The 23,109-nt window shown below is 41.5% G+C and overlaps 4 protein-coding genes across 6 annotated transcripts; 2 read left to right on the top strand and 2 right to left on the bottom strand.

Moving 5' to 3' along the window:
* Nucleotides 1–392: 392 nt before the first annotated feature.
* On the bottom strand, nucleotides 393–8,987 carry hgsnat (heparan-alpha-glucosaminide N-acetyltransferase). Its single transcript, XM_084465462.1, has 18 exons — nucleotides 8,672–8,987; nucleotides 7,869–7,984; nucleotides 7,592–7,728; nucleotides 7,243–7,358; nucleotides 6,993–7,062; nucleotides 6,524–6,593; nucleotides 6,051–6,154; nucleotides 5,470–5,546; nucleotides 5,350–5,380; nucleotides 5,073–5,233; nucleotides 4,110–4,225; nucleotides 3,790–3,911; nucleotides 3,469–3,595; nucleotides 2,809–2,895; nucleotides 2,628–2,705; nucleotides 2,390–2,460; nucleotides 1,926–2,038; nucleotides 393–1,331 (listed from the first exon to the last, which is right to left on the bottom strand). Exons 1-18 carry the CDS (start codon nucleotides 8,928–8,930, stop codon nucleotides 1,150–1,152), a joined length of 2,037 nt encoding a protein of 678 aa, XP_084321588.1. The 5' UTR covers nucleotides 8,931–8,987; the 3' UTR covers nucleotides 393–1,149.
* A 79-nt stretch (nucleotides 8,988–9,066) lies between these two features.
* Nucleotides 9,067–11,179, top strand: LOC311340605 (dynactin subunit 6-like). Its single transcript, XM_084465465.1, has 7 exons — nucleotides 9,067–9,229; nucleotides 9,436–9,500; nucleotides 9,652–9,757; nucleotides 9,878–9,966; nucleotides 10,115–10,162; nucleotides 10,256–10,398; nucleotides 10,870–11,179. Exons 1-7 carry the CDS (start codon nucleotides 9,201–9,203, stop codon nucleotides 10,960–10,962), a joined length of 573 nt encoding a protein of 190 aa, XP_084321591.1. The 5' UTR covers nucleotides 9,067–9,200; the 3' UTR covers nucleotides 10,963–11,179.
* A 221-nt stretch (nucleotides 11,180–11,400) lies between these two features.
* Nucleotides 11,401–22,303, bottom strand: gtf2e2 (general transcription factor IIE, polypeptide 2, beta). 2 transcript variants are annotated; one of them, XM_084465463.1, is made up of 8 exons: nucleotides 22,176–22,303; nucleotides 21,287–21,448; nucleotides 15,176–15,267; nucleotides 13,964–14,071; nucleotides 13,463–13,645; nucleotides 12,788–12,881; nucleotides 12,317–12,432; nucleotides 11,401–12,080 (listed from the first exon to the last, which is right to left on the bottom strand). In XM_084465463.1, exons 2-8 carry the CDS (start codon nucleotides 21,441–21,443, stop codon nucleotides 11,952–11,954), a joined length of 879 nt encoding a protein of 292 aa, XP_084321589.1. In that variant the 5' UTR covers nucleotides 21,444–21,448; nucleotides 22,176–22,303; the 3' UTR covers nucleotides 11,401–11,951. The 2 variants fall into 2 exon arrangements, with proteins under 2 accessions (XP_084321589.1, XP_084321590.1); XM_084465464.1 differs by having other exon boundaries at nucleotides 21,293–21,448.
* On the top strand, nucleotides 12,405–19,426 carry smim18 (small integral membrane protein 18). Of its 2 annotated transcripts, none has more exons than XM_084465466.1 (2): nucleotides 12,405–12,544; nucleotides 19,069–19,426. In XM_084465466.1, exon 2 carries the CDS (start codon nucleotides 19,075–19,077, stop codon nucleotides 19,414–19,416), a length of 342 nt encoding a protein of 113 aa, XP_084321592.1. In that variant the 5' UTR covers nucleotides 12,405–12,544; nucleotides 19,069–19,074; the 3' UTR covers nucleotides 19,417–19,426. The 2 variants fall into 2 exon arrangements, with proteins under 2 accessions (XP_084321592.1, XP_084321593.1); XM_084465467.1 differs by lacking the exon at nucleotides 12,405–12,544 and adding an exon at nucleotides 16,632–16,768.
* Nucleotides 22,304–23,109: the final 806 nt, after the last annotated feature.

Raw genomic sequence — 23,109 nt, 5'->3', positions numbered from 1 at the left:
TTCGAATGTCGCGCGAGAACAAAAAAACTCTCATAATAGACAATAATGAAAAATGGCCAAAGCTATCGCGAGATTCTGTGATACCCTTATAACCTGCCTGAGCTGCTTTCACAAGGTAGCACACTGTAATTCGATTCCCACGCCTTATTGAGCAATAAACCAACCACACATCCCCTACAGCAGAGGGCTAGAAAGCGCAACTTGGGGATAAAGATTAGTATGAACTGAGGCCAATATAATGGAGAATGTCTATTGCGCTTGACAAGAGATAAGAAAACAGATCATTGAGAAGTGACCCACTTATTCATGGGAAAATATTCCTTGGCTCTACATCTCATGAGGTGATAGTAAATAAACATTCAGACTCAAAGTACATGATACAAGTAGTTGTCTTAAAAGGCACATTTAATGTATTTCTTAATGGTACAAATTTGTTTATTTCTGAATAATTATAATAATGTATTTCATTTATGTAGCACTTTTTTTGCAAGTCACTCAAAGCACTACACATAGTGAGTGTGTGTGCAGGGGGATATGACACCTCATCCACTTGCATCTTCATGTAGCCAGTACAGAATGAGCTAAATCATTTAATTATTCATTATAGAATCAAGTGAATGTGTATAGTGTGTGCATTATTGATAGCATGTGAATCCATTGGCACACTATTACAAACTAAAATGTTGTATTTGGAAGTATAATAGCCTTTGGCAAAATTATGAAAAGGTCCAGTATTTCTATTTGTGCAGTGGTAAAAAGTATGAAAAATATGATGCCTATATACCAAATATAAAAATGGTAATAAAAAAAAAGAACAAAAGCTAACGCTCATTTCGCAAAAAACAAATTTCAATGAATGGAATGAAAAAACACAATTCTAGACATTAACATATAAAACAGAAATGGCTATTTGACCACCATGACATGTAGTGCTCCCGCTGCTGTACAACAGGGACTTGTCTGCCACTTCATGATGATCACACACAACATAGGCCAGTGTCATTGAAACATATCTTCATTTAGTCTTGGTCTAACTCTTCTCTAAAGTAAACATAACATATATAGATTCTATATACAAACAGCGAAATTTATAAAAATAAATTCGATTTTTGATTTTTGAGGAAGAAGTCTGTGTGTGGCTTTAAATCTTTAAATCTTCCAGAAGACTCTTTTCTTGTACAGAAGGTAGGAGATGAAGACCCAACAGGAGGTAGCCACCAGGTTCTGGGCTAGGTGCTCGGCGTGCGATTGGCTGTTGGCCATGCGCCAGCGGAAGGGGAAGTACTCCTCAAATACTTCATGGCCCACGTAGACCAGGATGGAGTTCATACCTGGACGGGAGCACACAGCCGGGATATGTGAGGTGAGGGTAATGACGAGACTCAACAAGTACTAAAATACCTGAAACCAGCCTCAAAACAAGAGTCATGTGAGATTTATTTAATATGATCTGGCCTCAAGACTTTCTCATAATAATATTATCATTCATTAGCAAGAACAGATTAAGACAAAGTTTTTCTTGAAATGTGTTTTGTAAACTGTGACCCAATTTAAATCAGAGCTGTAAATTGACTCTATTAGCTCAAATTGAAAAACATACCTTGAATAATGAATGAACAAAAGAGTATTTGTTGTATACGTTGGCCGTACACAGATACAAGAGACTTAAGCCCATTCTCAGGTAGTATATTCATGAACAACAATATATACAGCTATTACTATCATCTCCAGGGTCACATGACATCAAACCATCAACTGTGCTAATAGATAATAAACACTAAATACGAAAGAGGCCATTCGTTTTTATAGTGGGACAGGTTCTCTCGGACAACATCACATGATGATCCAGCCTCCTCCATGCTCCGTCCCTACGATGGAGAAGGTCAGCAGAAACTAGGAGGTGGAGGTGGGAGGCTGCAGCTTACCGGGGTAGTGGAAGGGTGCTCCGCTCCACCAACTCTTCACATCCACCACGTAGTAGACCAGCAGCAACACCACAAAGGCCATGCAGGCCAGTGTGGTGACATAGGAAAGCGACCTGCATTACCATGGACACACAGACACATATTGTAAAATCATGAATCTAGAGAGGTCCGCTCTACTTGCTTTATGTCAAGAACAAACAAAAACTAAAGTTGTAGAAGACGTTCTTGGAGACGAGGCAATAACACATTTCTTAAATGTCTTAATTTCTCTCAACATTTAACAGTGTACATGAAAGTGTGTAATGTGTCTTATATTAAACCACATTCATCATTGGTGACCAAAACATCGCCACACTGATTAAATTGCTGACAAATGCAATCTAAATGATGATAAGAGCTGGTTCACTGTGCCAAACTCAGACTCTGTCACTGAAACAACCAGTGAACAAACAAGGCACACTTACCAGAGGTTCTTGTTGACAGGAATGAATCCTTGGTTTCTGGAACACTTGGTGAGGACTGCTGATAAAATGCCCTGTTGGAGACCAGCAGAATGTTGGACAAAGTCAAGAGGTGTGTACTTTGTTAAAATCGTAGTAATGATTATCCACCTTGTCAAAGTCAATAGACACAATACTAGAGAATATGACTCAGTGATCCTTTATCTAAACAAATGAAGGAGCATCATAATAACAATCTTACCAATATGAGAGCCCATATGAGGAACCGGGTTATTATCTTGCTGTGCAGATCTTTATAATGCAAGAGGATTTTTCCTGCCTGGTAAGACCCACCCCGCCGGAAAAACACACAAAATTTAAAACACGCAATGAGTCTGAACTCATGAATAGGATCATCATAACGCATGGTTAAAACTACACACCTGTAATCCCAAGAAGGCCATGAGGACAGTGTTGATGCTACCAAGAATACCTTCAGGGTCATACGCGGTGTGGGTCAGGTATATCACCTGGAATGAGATGAGAGAAGCCATCATTACATTACACGAATTCAATATTATGCATATATATGACAACGTAAGTCAAGTCAATAGTCATTCAAAGGACCAAATGGATCTAAAATGCTAACTTGAAATCTAAATGGAAACCTTATGAAGGGCACATTCTGTTCACACCTCAAATCCTGTTTGTAATTGGCTGTAATAAGCAGCTCATTTACACGTGGTCTCTGGTCACTTGCTTTGCCAAGTAGCTATTAGAATACATATGAAAATGTTATGGTAGGATTGATAGGGCTAGCAAGCCTGCCATTTAAAGGTTTGCAGCATTCTATGCAACATCATGAAAAATACAAAAGAATTAATTAAAATTAAAAAAAAAAAATGGTAAAGGGTAAAAATGAAGACCTAATCTGACTCTCTTTCATACATTAGATACAACTTATTAAGAGTTGAGTCTTGAGAAGTGAAAGAATGTATTCACTAATGCAAAAGATAAGCCAGACGGAACCCTCATGCCTTAATGCCTTAAAGAGTGCGATGGCGTCTTCTGTATGATGTGTATTATGACTGCCGGTTCCTGACCCGTGAGGAGGGGTTCTGGTAGATGTGGTTGTTCCCCAGCAGAAAGCGGTCTACGTATCCAGCCGCCCCACCAGTGCAGTTAGAGTACAGACCCATGTCCCCAATTCCACCAGGACCCAAATACCCCCTGCACACAGACAGACAGACACACAGACAGGCAGGCAAACTTAAAGACTTGATGGTAGCTACTGAGTGGTGCATGATTACACAAAACACTGATGCATGTTATAAAATAACCCTATGGACATACATATATACTATAGTGAATAAAAACACCCTATATTCATTAGATAGCGACACACATGAGTAGTGGCCACTCACGTGGGGCAGCCAGGGACAGGAAGAAGGAAGGTGATGCACAGCCAGACTGCTTCCAAACTGAACACGCAAATCCAGGCTGGCCAGTAGAGCAAGATATCCCGAACAGGATACCACCAAACATCCTGAGGGAGGTACCAAGAACACATGCACCAAGAGAGGCTCATAAGAAGTCAACAAAAATAATAACTATGGTGAGACCCTGAATAACGTGGGGAATAATGTGTGTCTGGGAATACTGGCAAAACCAGTGTGAAACCCACATTGATGTCGTTTTAATCATCAGTAAAAAAAACAGGGTATGAGCAGCAGTTATGACTGACCACAAGGACATTGTCGGTGTGAACTCTGGCCACCAGTAAGTCCAGCATGGCTACCAGGAGGTAGGCAACGGCTAGCCGCTGCAGAACCCCTGGGATCCGCAGGCCATCCCAGGACACTGCAGGGGAAGCAAGCACACAGGTTGAAGGGGTTATAACTTATAAGGGCACACTTTGTATGGGCTGGAAGGGGATTTTAAATTAATTAATTCAGTGAATATACAAGCACGCTTTCGAAGGTAGTATGTTCTAACGATCCATGTTCTATGTGTAGTGGTAGTATGGGGAGTGTCTACTCAATCTCTATTGAGATAAAAAACTTAATCATGAGCCATACCTCTTAATTTAAAATGTATAGGCCTACTAGGCCCGGTTATCTTATGACTAATTGTACTTATACAAATAATATTCATACAAATATTATTATCGATATAATATTAATAGTGGATACTTGTTAAAAAAATCTGAAAATATATAGTTTGTTTATTTGTAATCTTGGATCCAGCCTTCATATGTTATAGCAGAACTTCTGGGGGAAGATGGTTCATAAAAAGTGAGGTGTGTGAGTATCGTCTTGTTTCCGGTTTCGATAGAGATATTCTACCGAAGAGGAAGTGATTCCCGCAAGTAGACAAAGCTTCAGAATTGAATTATCATCATAGTCTACAAAGTGTTTTTTACGGTTTACTAGTGCTGTTAAGAGTTCGCTGTCAATTGCCAATTATGCCCTTACAGATCCTTGATCCAACAACATAATTGTTCTAACCAGTATGAAGCGAAAGAAAGAGAAAAGCAGTTAAATAACAATAACAACCATAACAAAGCCACTAGACTAGTTTATCAGTCAATAGTGCTAAAAATGCATCTGTAATTCAAAAACGGGTAGTAACTCTTTCAAACCACAAGGGAGCAGTGTCCTGATGAGGCTCATGTGTCTGGGTCTGTGTGTGTGCTGTGTGTGCTTACAGGGGCCCAGGCAGTAGTTGGGGTTGATGATAAGGACTCCTATGAGGAAAAGCTGCAGGCTCCTCCAAAGAGCTTTCAACAGCAGAGAACAGCGAGACCAGCCTGAACGGAGCAGGGAGTTGATGGACAAGGCTACGGACGTCCCCATTATAAACACAAACCTAGTGCCAAAAAAAAAAAGAGAGTTAAAAATGGACAAAAGATTTAGAAGGACAACATTTTGCTTTTCATCATCTTTCAGAAAAGCAGAAAATGACCTGAATATGTATAAGCTTACCATGGAAACACCAGATCAGCAACAGTCAGACCTGTAGTGAAAAAATATAAACTCAATGCATCAAAGTGAAAGGACAGATACTGAGTGAGTATGAAGCTAGTCAGTTCAACAATAACTTGCCATTCCAGCTCTCGTGTTTGAAGAACCAGTATCTCCCTCCGCCGTAGTTCACAAACACCATGACGACCAGGGACATCCTGGGTGGGCAGATACAACACAGCGTTGCTAAACAGCATTTGGCTCGGAATGTGAAGATGCATACGCAAACTAAGACACAAACCATGCTTAAACTACTGCAGTACGTCTTATGCTCACTAAAGCTCCGGTGTTGGTGGAAAAACAGGCCAGAAAATCACAATTTGAACAGGCCAAAATATGTGGGACAAATCCTGGGGTTTATTTCGCTGTCGCGTTTTATTCTTTATAGATGGATTGATATTTACATAATGTAAATAATTTTGGGGAAAAATGTTAGGTGGAGTAGCTACAAATACAACTTACATATTATTATTATACCATTATGCTATTATTATTATATAGTTCATAAGTTACATACATCTAGAAAGATGATAACATTAATAATAATAATAATAATAATACACCAGCACAATGTCAGCAGATCATAACCATCATCACGTGATGTTAAACAATAATGGCAATCATCATTGGCATGTTCTTTTGCACGTGGTAGACGGGGGTACCCTCTGAATGTGTCCAGAGATCGTAGCCTTCTGCTGAGGACACTAGGTGCAGGCAGGATGTTGTCGTTGATCGACTCCACCAGCCTGCTTGGTGTTCCCAGCTCCTGGAGAGGGAACACGATTCACATGAGATGCAAGACCCTGGGGCTGCATTTGCATATGGAAATGCATGATGAAGCCGTTTAAAGCCTTTAGTCATGCGTGTCATGCACTTTTTTCATCTGAGTCATGTGTGAAGAAATATGTAAGTTAGCCAGTGAACAATGGCAAATTTACAGAAATGTCCCTTCACCGTTTCATCAAATCCCTGTTTGTGTGCTACTTAAACCATCTGTATAAAATAATGCATCATTTTCATTCATTAATTTGTTGTCATTCCTTAATTCCTTTTCCCTTTGGGCTACCAGCCATCCAATCAAAGCAAGTACACTAATAACCAATCACCAACCACAAGACAAGCACAGACATCTCACCGAGTTGATGAGCCTCTCCGTTTCCATGGAATTGCTCAGCCTGTGAAGCAAACCCCTGACCACATCTAACCTGGGAAAAAATCATTCAATGAGTTCCTTTGCCAATGCAACCAGCAACACAGTGTCTAATGCACACTAGAACTAATGCAGTACTGAGAGGGGCCACATAGTCTACTTAACATAGGCTAGTACTACTGCATTACCGAGGGGGTTCGGGAATATCTTCTTAGTGACAACCGGAGATACATCAAAATAATTCAATACATAGGTTATTTGTACATGATTTTTGTTTAAAAAAATCATCAACACATTTTAATAATCATAACTGAATTTTTGCAATGGAGGTAAATGCATTCAAATGTGGCACATATGTAAAGTTTCCCATGTTGGAATACTTTTACAGATAAAAACACCACAAGTTAGAAAATGTAATGCAACTAAATACAGTAATAGATGGATAATTAATTACTTTATTATTGCACCTCCAATGGCCAACAGCATGCTTAGTCCAGCCAACACGATGAATGCTATCAAGATTGCTGTGGAGAGAACAGATTTCAGAATATAGACTTCACCAAATTTATAGTTAGTCAATTCACATCAAATGAAATGAATGTCATACAGCGTCACATCAATTGTAATAAGTCATATGTATATATATATCATAATCAGACAGCAGAATGCAGTGAGAATGTGAGGAATAAATAGCCAAAACATACGCAGGTAACTGTTAACCGGGTCTGAGTGAGTGACCATGGAGCAGTTCACTACCGAGTTGTTCAGGTTCTTCACCCAGAGGGAGTAGTTGCCGTGCTCCCCAAAGAAGAATGGAACCCTGAGGAAGAGACATCATGGTACCCAGACATTAAAAACTCCCTTTTGAGCAAATTCAATGTTATCGTAAATTAACACAATTGTTTTGATTAATATACAAATCCAAAATTGAATGAAATAAGTTACATGTGCTATTCTAGTTATTGTCATATCAATTATTTAAATAAATAACCTTTTATGAGCATTTTATTACAAAAACCTTGGTGGACATGTATCTACATGTACTGAGCCTACCTGCAGAGCTCCACATTGAGATCGGAGTTGTTCAGCTGCAGGGTGATGCCATGCTGCGTACCCACTATGAAGTCTACAAAGCTGGACTTGCCAGGGCCTGGACCTGCAGGAACCAGCCCCAAGGTCTGGTATAAGCACTGACAGAGACCAACAATGGCAATGAATACACCAACATGAAGATCATCGTGACAGCATTAATAGTAATATGTAATTGTCGATATATGTGTAATTATCTGTTCTTAATCCTATGTGGGGCGTTGTAAGTGAATAAGCCTACCTGATAACAGTGGTTAGACATCCAGGACACCACCAATTTGGTCTCCAACTCATTGTTGACCTTGAGGTATGCCTCATCCATTTTCAGCGACATTGATTTACGATGTGGGAGAGAAGCTGAATACATGGAGAGACATCCACACAATGATAATCCGTTACATTGACATCTGTTAGTTTACAACTGGACAACTCCACTTCCAACCATTGTCGTCAGACCACACCAAAGTGTAAATCCACTGTGTTTTCAAAAGACATAGACACAGTCTCTCTTAACGAAGTTCAGCTAGTTTGCCGGTTTGTCTGTTATATTAAAGAGGCAACCAATGGCACGTTTTGAATGGCTGCTTTTCTATATAGAAAGCTGAACGTACCTCATCGATCTCAGATGGTGATGCATGTAGTAGCTAGATCATCAAAGCCAGACAACTGAAAATAATCAGTTAAGGCTACGGGCTAGGCACAAAGCTACTGTCCATAACCAGGCATGTGAAACAAGGACCCGTGGTCACATGCTAGATCAATGGGCTTCCAAGAAGATTAACTATTCCTTTGGAGGGAAATTCGAAGACGTAAGACTGAGCATTCTCCACTTACTGCGCCCAATAATGCCACTCTTTCAATGTATAATTGAAGACTATTTGTAATTGTTTGTTTGGTTTTGTAAACATGACATTCCTGAGCGATTACTGTGAGACATTTCAAAGTTGGGTCGATCGTCATGTGTGAGGAATGGGAGATGGATTTGGTCGCTACTGATGTTCGCAGAAGGAAAAATACCAGTGATTTAAAAGGTGCGACACTTACTTGAGGATATGTCAGCAGTTAAAGGAACCACACAGATGGCTACAACCAAAGCAAAGAGTGCCATGAAACGCGACGCATGGTTCTGTGGTCGGGGCATTATCTTAACAACATCAGGTCTTTGATGGTCTGTTTCTCCGCTCTCTTTCTCGGGGCCAGGACACTCCACTCTGACCTTTTTTCTCCTTTTCTCGTACGTCAGCCTCTTCCGGTCCATACTTGTTTTGAAAGGGTAGTGGGAGAGAGGAGGTACAAAGTACATTCAGGTCAAGGGTTTGTGTCTACACTACACACCTACACCCATGTATGTGGTTAGTTTATACTAATTACAATGAATAGTAGTAGTCGAATGCATTTATTTTAGATAATATGCTAAATATTCCATAGATATATTTTAAGCTTCTGCAAATATTCGTTTGAACAGGGCTTCAAACGGGGCTGAAAGCTAACGCATGCGCAGTGCACAAGCTACGGTGTAGAGGAATATAAATCTATATCCGAGGAAGGAGTGTTCCTCCCTGAATCTTTCATTATGACAGATAAACAAAACATACAGAAAAGGTAACTTATTCCCCATAACTGTCCATACAATTTATTAGTTTGCATACTTTTGATTGAGCGAAAATTATGACATAGATTAGCGTTTCTTTGGCTAAAGTAACCTTACGTTAGCTCCACTAGCTAAGTGTGCAACGGTAGCATTAGCAAAAACTTTCATGGAATTTTCACATAATCTAACCCACACAATTTGCTTCTCTCTTCTATAGCGTCAAAATAGCTGCTGGAGCAGTTGTATGTGTCGAAAGTGAAATCAGAGGAGATGTTACGATTGGTAATGGGCAGTTTACCTTCATTTATTTGAGTGATTATCTTGCTATATGATCCCTACCACAATTAATCAAAACTTTCTGTGACCTTTCAGTTAAGGTCCATTAAGCGTTGCTTAATGGACCACAGTGAGATGTATGGTTTTGTATCCGTAGGGCCCAGGACAGTAGTCCACCCCAAAGCACGGATCATTGCAGAAGCCGGGCCCATCGTGATCGGGGAAGGGAACTTGATAGAGGAGCAGGCTCTCATTATTAATGGGTACTTTGTTGTATTTGTGTCGTCGACTTGTCTATAGCCAGTATTGATGCATGCGTATCGTCTTCATACTACATACACTTCAATCCTTACTTCTGTCTGCTTTCCTTGGTCGTCCATTAGTTACCCAGAAAATATCACACCTGACTCTGAGGGAGTGGAACCGAAGACCATGACCATCGGGATTAACAATGTGTTTGAGGTGGGATGTGGTATCCTTTTATGTTATCATAGAGGGACCAAATCCTGGACCCAAAACCTTTTGAATACACCATACCGGTACATGTTTAGGGTGTGCAGCCTTCAGAAATTGTGAGTTATCCTAGATGAATGAAGTTCACCTTAACCAATCACTCGTAGTATCGCAAGCCCTGAAAATTGGGGACAACAACGTCATCGAATCCAAAGGTGAGTATTGGTCTGTAAAATGGAAGGAAAAGTGAAACACAAACATTTGGATGTAATATTCAACATGACCATTTTCTTCTTTCCCGGGGTCAGCTGACGTGGGTAGAAATGTTATCCTTACCAGTGGATGCATCATTGGTGCCTTCTGCCAAGTGAACACCTGTGAGGTCATCCCTGATAACACGGTTCTCTATGGTTCTGGGTGTCTGAGGAGGGTTCAAACTGAGAGACCGCAGGTATGCCATCTTATTGTTCATCTCCTTTTCTAGATTCTTCACATTCGTGTGGATTTATGTCTTTAATGTTTACTTAATTAATACCCTGGAAAGTAATAGAAAGTCTTGCCACATATGTGCCCCCCCTGTGCCATATGGTCATGTGTGATCAAGTAACTATGGAGACCCACACGGTTACCCGCGCAGATGGCTGGGGACAAATCACTGTACTTTTCACTAACCACCTTCAAATGTCTGGTCAGTTATTTGAAGGTGCCCACTTTATGTATTTACTCATGACAAATGCACAGATACTGTGTTGATACTAAGTATGAGGCAACACAAAGTGGACTTCAATGTTGGTTTTTGCAGTGTATTAACAAAAATGATCAGTGTTTTTCAACAAAAAAATAATCTCCAATGTGTTGGGTTTCCGTTTGTTTTACTATGGTAAAACACTTCAACATTTTGTTCATATTTCCTCCTCTACAGCCCCAGACACTCCAGCTGGACTTTTTGATGAAGATTCTGCCCAACTACCACCACTTAAAGAAAACCGTCAAGGCTAGCCACAACCCTAGCTAGAGCAGTTTACTAGGAATGTCAGATCTATTTATAAAACTAAAACAGGCTTCTTAAATTCCCCAAAGTGCAAATGTATATAGTACTGAAAATTCAGGCTGCTTTGGTAGTTGATGCTCTTATTTGTTATAGCATTAACAAATATTTTCTACTCGTTTGACTAGAAATTTCTCTTCTAATGCTTTAGATTTTCTATAACTAATTAAATGCTTTCAAATTGTTTGTTTTTATTTCATGGAAATAAATAACTGCAGTTTAAACCGAAAAGGTTAACGAAAGTTAAAACACATTTTCAAACAATCAAGGTCATATTTTCAAGGGTAACGTTACAGCTCAGGAAGTGTTCCATGTTGAATATCTCTGGTTTGTATGAGGGGAGTAAATGGTGTTATATTGGCTTTTTCAACCAGGTCATGCAGTAAAATGACACGCATAAGCCCATACGAGGAGTTGCCTTTATCTGAAGTATCAGCCTAAACAACAGTTTGGAAAGTGAGCAGACCAAAAACAGCGAAGTATACAAATCAAAAATGAAAACAAATGGTCTGTACTTTAGTGTAGTATGCAGCATACTGAAACTAGTTTTAACAACAAATTGGTCCCTGTGTCCTTTGAACATTTGACCTTTCTGAACATTTGACTTTTCTAACCACTGCAGTGTCAACCACAATTCAACTCCATAGTATTCTGGTTTGTTTTTAGTATCAAGTGATTTGAGTATCCCGATGAAGAAAGTAGTTATGCAGTAAGTCTTGTGTAAAGCTAACACAATCCAATCCTTTGAGTCCATTATCGACGAGCATTGAAGCAATGATGGGATCGATAAGTGTAATCGGGAACTTTGCTAATTCAAAATAAAGAAACTCAAAGTAACAGAATAAAACCCCCAGTCAACACTTTAGAACCATTCAACAGTCTGGGTTGTAGAGGCGTATAAGGCCAATGCCCCCTGGGCTAAAGCTCTGACGTCCTTGCTCTCCGGCCAGCCAGCGCTAGTGTTGTCCCTTCTTCACCGGCACACCCTCTGAGTAGTCCTCCAGCACTCCGGCCAAATGGTCGTTGTGGGTCTTGAAGCGCCTCTTCTTCTGTCCACCGGGCTTTTTCCTCTTTTGCACTGGTAACTAAACAGCCATGGAAACCAAAGCACTTTAGTGTCCAAACAACCAAGTATAGACACGTAAATGCAAATGATTTTTTTGATTCAAAGTATGCATTGATTTTAAGTTATGTCATGGAGAAGTGCATGCATGTTATGGTGAATGGCGAATTAATGGTCTAAAGATGAACACGTGGGGGTGTGAAAAGATGTTATTGAGAGGAACAGCTATATGGTATGGTATCCATAAGGAACACTGACCACTTTCTTTGGACCCGTCTCCTGCATTGAGGAGATGCCTTGTTTCTTCAGGTACTCCTCGATCTTCTCTTCATCGATTGAGTCCACGGGAACACTCCGCCACAGCTTCTGAAACTCTGAAAATGGACACAGGGAATAGGTGTGAATGCCGCTGAGTAGAATGATCATATACAGTCTGTCTGAGACTTACCCCCACCCTTCGACAACATGTGCAGAGAAGCTTAGACGGTAAGATTTTCAGAAGCGCATGTTTGTATGATTGTCATTGGCAAACTGTAAAAGCCCTGACCTTTGGGCATGGCTAAATGTTGGAATAATGTGTATTGATCCTTCATGATTTCATTAGCTAGCCCATCTTAGTGGTTGTAATGTAAAGCACACTGGCTTGCTATTTTGTGCCACAACCACAAGGTGAAACTATTGATTAACATCTATGTAACGGTTGAGAAATAAAAGCCAGCGGATGCTCACCTTCATCGACCAGGAACTGGCAGTGTTTGTCATTGTAGAACAAGACCTTCTTCTTGTCTGGTCTGGTCACAAAGGTGATCATATCTCCCAATGTCTGAGGGACAATTATACATACTTAAAAAAAAGACTTTCATATAATGATTATAACAAAGTAGCAATCTCAAAGACTTCCGTTTCATTCTTTTGGCAATAACGATCTCTCAGACCGTGTCGCCTGTGTGACGTCAGTTGGAAGTTGGTTTACTTTACGGGCATCGCTAGCAGAGAAACAATCTGGATGCGGCTTCACACACAAGTGAGTTGAAGAGCAAGTCTTGTGTTTTTATTGCTGTTTGTTGTCATTGTAGAAAGGCTATAAAACAATTCAACAATAATGATACGAGAAGGTTTATATGTCTTCGTATAAACGTGAGATCATAGTCGTGGGTAGGATCGAATAGATTCACAACATCATTTTTGTAGAGGGGCGACATGTCACAACGGGTTTATCAGACTGTGGTTACACTATTCGACCAGCCTATTCATTAGTATTTTTTGCACAGAAACACAGCTACCCACTGCTCTGGGTTACCAGGCTGCCTGAACATGGTCGTATTCTCCTCTGAAGTCTATGCACCTGCCTTTGTTAAAGGCCTGAGGCAGGACATGCATTATAGACCAGGGGGCTCAGGGTACCTTTATGGCCTTGGCAGAGTTGGGGAGCCCCTCCTCCACGTCGTCGAGCAGGATTCCTCCAAGGCCCAGCTGGTCGTGTTTGTCCAGCAGCCTCAGCAGGGCCTTCTTGTCCTTCAGGTGGTACTTGGGCTTGAAGGCGTACTTCCCGTCTCGCGAGTCGATCTTTGGGTTGTTGGCTAAGGCCTGGCATTGGCATGGGAAACGGTGGGATGAGTCTCACAACCCAAGGTCACCGTGCTTGAGGGGCCACACAAATTAACAACATAATCTTGCCTTAACTTTCTGTGTAGAACATGAGCACGAGAGTGTATAATGCACAAGATTAACAGCATTAAGTTTCCATCTCTTATTGGTGCAACCATGTTCTTTGTTTAAAATGACCTGTCCCTTTGTCATGTATGTTGTTGGTCTTTCAAGCCTACCGCAGCCGACTTCATCCAGAACCTCTTCCCGTTCTCAGTAAAAAATGATGAGTCATGACACACACGTGCACGCACACACCTCAGACATGAGCCATTGTTTCTGCTTCATGCCAATGTCCAACAGCTTGGTCTCATCCAGGATTTCTTCCAGGGTGAGAAAGTGTGTGTCACCCCTCTGATGCCTCGTCTAAGAGTGGACAGAAATACACAGGGCTTTAGATTAGAACAACAAGCAACACTTAAAAATCATGCATTTGGGGTTTAATGTGGTGGTTAGAATGAGGGTTGAGATTATCTTGACAGTAATTGGGAGACAGAAATGTACAACCTTGGTAAAAAAGCATAAAATAAACTGAATAAAATACTGAAATGGTGGGATATTTTCAAAAGGATTGCAAAGAGCATTTAAGGGAGTGCTGTCAAAGTGTGTGCTGTAGTTGAAGCAGGAGAGGATGAGTCAGAGTCAGATGAGACAGTGTGGTTCGGGGAGATCACTTCAAACAGCATCAGAGCGCTACACAAGCTGTTATCATGCACCAAATGTTACAAAGAGGACAGGATTGACTCATAGACTTGACACAACAAGAGAAACCAGTTTGTTTTGATCCCCAAACACCAAAGATGACATGATGTAAAAATTTCAGCCTGTAAAGCCTAAAAAAATCGATGAAGCATAACAAAATATTGTGTATTAAAAAGGTACTTTTTTTAAGAATCAGTAAATCTCTCATTACTGGCCCCTTTGGCTGGTAATTGAACTGCAGCCTGCTGGAGTTCACGTATTGAAGGAAAACACAGGGATGTTTGACATGTTTTTTTTACACATCTTTGACATTGGTCCAATAACAGTATTGAGCGAGACTTCACTGTGATCGAGACGTGCTTATGCACAATAATGAACACACCGGATCAAGCCAGAGATAAGCAAACGTTGCATTGGGATCCGTTTGATAATGTTGTCAGACATAATCAAACAAGCAAATCGGAGCATAAGAAGGCCTGCATTTACAGGATGCACTGCCCCAAAGGGTTACATTGCGTCCCGTTTCACAAATTGCAGCTTTAACGTTCTCCCTCAATTCTGAACCAATGTCTAGGATTGCTGTCCACATTAGTCCACAAGACCCAAAATGAAAGAAAATAGGCTACAGGTTCAAAGATCCAGAAGTTTTCCTTTAAGCGAACTGGACCTAAGGGATTTACGCATTTTAAAATCCTGCCATCCTGAACTTGAAGTGTACAATAAACAGATGGTCACAGAAGTATACATTCAAAGCGTTAAAAGTATGACCTTCATGTAGTTGACGATCTTGGCCAGGCAGCCAAACTTGTACCCAGAACTTCCACTGAGGGCTTTGAGGTTAAAGCTGCCATTACTGGAATCTATAAAACAGAAGGGATCACACAAGAGGTTTAATATCTAAAATTTGAATCTTAAACAGAAGGGATCACACAAGAGGTTTAATACACGTTGAATTTATAAAACAGAAGGGATCATACAAGAGGTTTAAGATCTACAAGTTGAATCTATAAAACAGAAGGGATCACACAAGAGGTTTAATATCTACAAGTTGAATCTATAAAACAGAAGGGATCACACAAGAGGTTTAATATCTACAAGTTGAATCTATAAAACAGACGGGATCACACAAGGTTTGCCGTTTGGAATTCATTAGGGGCAAGTATGTAGCAAATCATTTTTTAAAATTGTTTACATTTTTGTAGACTTTGAATAACAGCTGGACTCGTTCTAGTGATGCATTGTGCAGATACAGACTTGAATTTGCAGAAACTGAAGGTAAGACAAATGCTACAGTGAAATTGAAATGGCAGAATCGCACTGACAAGAATGAGAGCCTTGAGGCAAATTAAACATTGATTCATCTTTCCATGGCACACTCGGTCCTCTAGTTTTCAGTTTCCCTGGACATCAAATATGACAAGAAGAAGAAATGCTGTGGCAGCACCCATCCTTCCTGTTAGAGGATTTTCCACCACAAGGCATGACATTACCATTCTTATTGCCATTACCTCTGGCTCCAGCTTACCGTCAGTTGTGTTTGTTTTTGGTCTCCGTGTGAACGTTTCATAAAATTCTAAATAATGCTTTAATTATAATGCTTTTTCGATGTGCTACATACTTCCCCCCACACATTAACTAACTTAACAACCGGTGGTCTTTAATTCACATTTGCATAGGAAATGTTGCATGCATTTATTAATATATTTCAATGATTTTGCAGATCAACCTGTGTTAGGACTGTACAAATCCCCCAAATTGTGTGTGTGTGTAATATATACTGTAACTATTTAAAAATAAAAATGCAGTTTCTTAGAATAAGGGATGGATAACAAGTTAAGTAATTATTAGCTATAGCAAATAATTATGTTTATATATTTTTCATTGTACAGACAGACCCACATGCAGACACACACTCTCTACCAAAACAAGCTAATCACAAGCCACTTCTGTTATCCTCGTCGCTACTGGGGTCCAAATCAAGATGCTGCCCTCCTGCAGACTACGTGCTTTGCCTCCGGCCAATCACACCTGCCGATTGGCACCCACTGCTGAATGATTCATGCTTGTGTGGGCGGGAGCTTCTGTTGGACATGTCGAGCTCAAGGGGCGGGACATGAGATTAGAGTGAAAGGGCAGCTGGCTAATGATGCAGAAGCAGCTCTTAACAATAACCAATGATAGAGCAGGGAGCATCTGCTCTGTTAGGTTGAGACGCAGAGAGCTGCAAGGAGTGGCAGCGGGAGCCAGAGAGCGCCTGAGAGCGGGAGGAGAGTGTGTCGGGGGGTGAGCAAGAAAAGCGCAAAAGGTGGAGCAAACCAGAGGAGAGATCATCCTTTCTGAGACACAGGCACCAACACACAGGTGAATCTGCATGTTAGGCGTGTTTGTCATTGTTGGCGTATTCGTATGCGATTAGTGTAAGCGGAATACATGAATGATTCAGGCTGAATTCAATCTATGTGTAGACGTCACACCTCTTACACAGCTCTTCTTACAAGTCACGTCATTTCCGATCATTAAATGAGCACAATCCAGCCTCACTACATTACTCGGAAAATGACTTAATGGAGCTACTAGTATGTATTATGTATAATATGTTTACGTATAAACTGACTCAAAATAACAAGCCTGGTCGTCTGCGTTGAAGTGTGTGTGTATTTCCAGGAGGATGCTTGAGATCCTAGCTGGATCAATACAGGGCTGACCACTGCACGCAGCCCAAGACATAGCCATGTGTGTATAGTGTGTGTAGAAGGGAAGTCCCCCTGTGCAGTCAGAACAACCTGCGCTGCCATTCCACCTTAAGGAGAAGAGCTGAGGTGGGGCTTCATTGGGCCAGGGAGAGCAGATGCTGCAGAAAGCTCCAATCTGTCCTTGTGTTTTGTGATGCTCACCGAGAGAGCAGGGAGGGAGGGCTGATGGGGAACGGGGGAAAGCCTGGAGAGACAGACTAGGTGGGTGGAAGGGAGCTTATCGTCATGGTGATGGGATAAACTCATTGATCTTATGATGGACCAAAGCGCGCGCACGCACACGCACAAAAAGGTTAACATCCATATTTAATGCACATGCTGGATATGAGCTAGTGCTACAGGCAAACTCTTTGAATATAACACGAAAATGAATATAACCCGAAAAGCTAACCCACTTCAACTAACTGGTCCTCTCCCATCCTCCTTTTCCTGTACGGCCCGCTCAAGCAAACTGGGTCAGTTGACTACGCTAGTCACTTCTTCTCAAGTCTGTGTGTCGTGAACATGTCTCAGAGGTTAGTGTGCCAGTTGGAATGGTGGGAAATAAATATAACAATTCACGCCAGAATCACGATTCTCATCCTCTATGATTCTGAATCAATTCCCAATTTAAAAATTCCCCAATTTGTTGTTGCTTCTATCCTTTTGTCGTAGGCATCCATGTGTGTTGTTTACATTATTTAGAGAAAGAAAGAGAGAGAGAGAGGCCATGCAGCTTCTCCACCGGCTGTGAAGAGGGTGTTGGGGCGGAGTGTGAGGGGGCGGGGGTGGGTGGATGGGAGGCCTCAAGGGGGGGCCACTCAGACAGGCTTGCTGCTTTCTCACTTCAAGTCTGTCCAGACCTCATTTCCATGCCAGAGTCGGTAGAATTGAAATCAAAATAAATCAATCTAGACACTTGACAATCACCGTTAAATGATCCTCAAGGGTTTTCATTGTATTTTCTTCTTGTGTGCCTTTGCAGACGCAAGCTTCATGAACACAATTCAGACAGCCAATCGCCTATGTGCAGCTACTCAGGACTATGTACAGTATATACAAGCATGATTTGTGTACGTTTGAAGCCCTTCTTCTTTAGGATTGCAGTCCCATCTTGAGGAGGTGATTGTTAAATCTCTGCTTGAAGGCATGAACTCTACGACGACAGCGGGGGAAGAACGTCCCGTGTTGTCACAGCAGAGTGTAGGAAGCTCCTGTCAAGGCTTTAGCCCCGAGGAGTGGCTTGGTGGGAACCTCTGAGTGGTTCACCCTGGGTCATGAGCTGAGGCTGGCCACGACAAAGTCAGAGAACTGCACATTATAGAGCAGATCAGGACGTTTGCTCTGCAGCGAGCTTCATCCCACAAGACAGACTGAGATTATAAAGGCTAGGTGATGTGAGTTGTATGTTCTTTAAGCTTTTATCGTGTCTCCTGCTGCGATGGGCGGTTCAAGTATTATACTATACAAAGTAACCAGTATATGTAGAATTATTGCTATTATCTTTAAATCAAGCCTATGGTATGATATGGCACGATATGCATTTGATTCAGCATACAGCCTCATTACAGTTGACTTATAAAGCAAAGCTCTTGGCTGACACATCTCTCTGAAAGCCCAACAGCTCCTTAAGCAAATTATTTGGCACAGTTACTTTTAGTTTGGGTTATATCATGAATATAAAGTAAATCCATTCTACTAAAATCTCTGTGCAATGAAGAGACCCTGTTGACAGTAATTGTGCCACTCTCATAACCGCTTTTACTTTGAATTTCCATCCTCCGGTGGCCAACCACAAACACCTTCCTCCGAAGCTCCGGACACACTCAGTTTCCCTCATGCCATCGCCTCCTACCGCCCGTCCAATCAAAACCGTTCTAACCCTAACCCTCCCGATGACTAACAACCTGCACGCCTTTTCCCCTGCAGACCGCCATGGCCAACAGCACCGCCGTCTTCACCAGCGCAGCCGCCAACGCCACGGCCCCGCCCGCCGGCCTCTCGTGGCCACCGGGGGTGGCCCTGCTCTCCCGGGTCTCCATGCAGGTGCAGGAGGTGTACCCGTTCCACGACGGCTGGAACGTGGCCTGCTTCGTCATCCTGCTGCTCTTCATCCTCACTGTCATCTCCCTGGCTGTGCTGGCCGTGCTCTACGAGCTGCTGGACTGTGGCTGCTGTGCCAAGGGCAAGACCCACCAGCAGCTCCGCGAGGAGAGCCCCACCTCCTGCAGTGGCTGCCACTGCCCGGGCTACGTGTCCCAGACCGAGGTGGTGTAGGGCGCGGGAGAGGAGGCGGAGGCGAGGAGGGGTGGGGGGGGGGGGGGGGGGGGGGAGGAGTGGTGGAGGATGCAAGGCGGGCCGGAGGCAGGATCTTTCAACCGTCCATTACTACAGCTTTCACGGCCGTCCCCATAGGATATATGAAGCGGTTCGTAGTACACTAAGAGCACGTCGCTGACATGGGGTGCAGCGAGATGCAAGCAAACGGGCGGATGAGACAGAGATATAAAGAGTGGATGCCTATGTATTGTGCATGGTAATTGACAGATTGTTATCTCCCTCAGAAGAAAGCTAACGCTGCACCTCTGAACACCATGTCATGTCAGAAGCAAGTGCAGCCCCAAAGAGCTATTTTACCTTTACCGTAATAACTACTAAAAGCCATCAAATTGGTGTACTTGAAATGGAAAAGATTAATACAAAGACTCCACCTCCGTTGCTTTAACACAATGAAGTCATTTTGTATCGATTCAAACAACTAAGCATTATTAAACATCCATATCACAGGATGATAAATAACTTTAACCACATGCTAAACATTCTTTCGATTTGGCACATCACCTGTCAAAGAGCAAGTGTGTGTGTGTGTGTGTGTGTGTGTGTGTGTGTGTGTGTGTGTGTGTGTGTGTGTGTGTGTGTGTGTGTGTGTGTGTGTGTGTGTGTGTGTGTGTGTGTGTGTACGATCAGGGCTCTACACTAAAGCCCATTCTCTTCACATATGTAAAAAAATAGAGATGTGCTCACAAAATACAATTTAGGATGATTTGTTGTAATTTTGTATATTTTGTTATTTGTTACTTTGTTATTATTATTTGCATTATTACAAAGAGACAGAAGTAGTGTGAATTGAGGGAACCGACCTTTCAGTGCATTGGGCTGATCCATTCAATGACACAAACAGCTTGTGTGCCTCTTCTTTTCTTTGAGAGCCCCTAACATTTTAGACTTAGGAGAACAGTGCTCCTTTTGGGGAAAAGTACCCTTAGAGAGCCCCTTGTGTGGATGAGGGGGTATCACTCAAGAGGCATAAAACCTGGTTTTTGTTAACAGAAATAATATATTATATAATTGTTTTAGGTGGATTTTGTTTATTATTCCAGTATTTTCATTATTGACTTGCCAATGTGGTAAATACATATTGATTTGCATCACTGTGTGCTGGCCAGTGATCTGCACAGTGATGCAAGTAGCTCTAATCATTTAAGCACACTATGTGTTAATATGCCTTAACACAACATGTCCAATAAATGGTCAAATGATTACGTTGTAAATGATCGCCATTTATTTTTCCTTCTTCCTAAATAATAAAAACATAATCACATAATCACACTAATAATGAAACCAAAGTGGGATGGATGACCATGGATTATATTATAATGGACAAAAGCAACCCATTAGCCTTGTTTACTCTGTACAACAGAATTGACCTGTACCGATACAGGGTCATGCTTTGACGTATATGCACTGTATAGACAACATGGCTAAATCATATTCCCAAGACCGACTTGTTATTTTGGCAGCAGGACATATTTGTGTGATGTATGTAGTACGTCATCATACACGATCTACCCTCTCCCATATAGGTCCTAGCTATTAAAGGCATTTAAGTAAGAGGGTCCGTTAATTGTAAATGAGCATAATGGCTCGTACCCCCCTGCAGAGTAATGTACGCCTATTGAATACTTGAGAAGACAAGTATTATACACAAATAGAGAATAATGAAACAGGTAAGTCTGCCACACCAGACATTCACTCTGAAGCCACAGAGCAAGACATATTCTGTCCAGGTGGATGAACAGCATCAGGAAATAGGCTGTACCAAAACAGAAGCAAAAAATAAATTAAGCCAGGAATGACATGTGCTTACCTGCACCTTGTTTGGAGCTCGATGAACCCTCTTTATCAGCTTTGGACTTCTTCTTCTTATGTGAGCTGGACTCGGCGGCGTGTCTCTTCTCCACCGCCGGGGTGGACAGAGCCCTCTTCTTGAACAGCTCCCTCTCTCTTAACAGAGATGGATCCATCTCGACTGTGAAAACACAAACACAATTCATAAGACTCAGGTGAGAGAAGCTTTTCATTTAATCGATAATATCCCTAATGGATAATACTGCTCAGATGTGAGATTAATACAGTGGCTTTAACTTAACACACAATTTACAACACCATCAATATTAAATTAACTACATTAAACAGCGTAATCTAGTCAACAGTTTGGCCATCAACTACTTGGACTAGAGCTGTGACCCAGCTCTGTGAAGGTTAGAACTAGCTGAATTTAGATTTGATAACGTTACTACATCAGAATACTACCAGTTGTATGTGTAGAGTCAAAGGCTACATAGCTCTTTAAGGGTTAGAACTGGCAGCTTTTAGATTGTGTATTAGTGTGATACTACATCAGACCAGTACCAGTTGTATGTAGGTCTACCTTGATCTGTACACGTGAGAACTGGCAGTATTTGGATTGTGTAATACTAATGTTACATCAGAACAACAAAAGTGTTAGGATCTACCTAGACACGTCCCAGGAGGCAGAGACAGGCCTCAGACAGGGTTTAGACAGCAGGTTTAGACCCTGCAGTGTCTAGCCAGGGGTTAAACAGAAGGTTTATACCCCACAGTGTCTTAGCCACAAAATGCTTTATTGTGTCGCTTTCTCATGACAACACTTGATCAACTTGAATAACAAAAGTTGTGACAGTGCTGGTGTCGGCATGCTATCTGCGTTGAGCTAACTACCGTCCTTACTTTACCTTGTGTGTAGATCACGCTCCGCTAGGCAAGAGAAACGTTGATAAATAGAAAACACAACGCGATGCTTCTCCGTACTACACAACGAATTGTTCAAGATCCAACAATCAGTTCTTCTTCCTTCTTCTTCTTTAGCACAATGGCGGATAACGTCCAGCGTTAAGGCGCATTACCGCCCCCTACTGGGCTGGAATGTGGCCCAGAGTTCCTCAAAAACAAAACAAACCACTAAATTATCTGTATTAACCCTGTTTCTTTTAAAAACGTAAACAAGGCTACATGTTTCCTTCATCAATGCGGAATCAATGCTTAGGATTCAATACTCTCACTCCACATTTATTTATTCCGTCTTAGTCATGGGGTAATGCAATATGGAGCTGTATCTTTTCTCATGTTATCCTATTTATTTTGCCATTTAACTTACTGCCCAAGCATAACATTGTTTAATTAGATGGAAGTCATACAGAATCAGGCACTGAGATTATGCTGTGGGTTCATTAAGCTTAGGCTTCCCTTTCCCACTTGCATGGACTAAGACCCTTCACAGATTGAGGATCTTCTTCATTGTGCTCTTGTCGACTTGTCCAATAACATAATAATTTGGTATTTTCACCCATCTCCACTTGGACTGTTATGGACAAGTCTTAATGGCCCCACAGCATACTCTTAGTGCCTGATTTTGTATGACTTCCATCTTATTTAACAATGTTTTTGCTGCTGACCTTTATACTACACTCCAACAATCAATCACGGATCTTAGGATTCGTAAAGCAACATACATTTTCCTCAAAGAGCTTATACTTGCTCCCCATTCAGACATTTCATTACGTTTAGAACCATCTTGCATATTTTCACTATCATATTTATATTACCACTCCAGGTCAACTTTGTATACATACATCTTTACATTACCTCTCCTCTTCCTAGCAAATACCA

The sequence above is a fragment of the Micromesistius poutassou genome, assembly GCF_964030765.1.
Source record: "Micromesistius poutassou genome assembly, chromosome: 3".
NCBI classification, from domain to species: Eukaryota; Metazoa; Chordata; class Actinopteri; order Gadiformes; family Gadidae; genus Micromesistius; species Micromesistius poutassou.
This window is presented reverse-complemented; position numbering and strand designations above follow the sequence as displayed.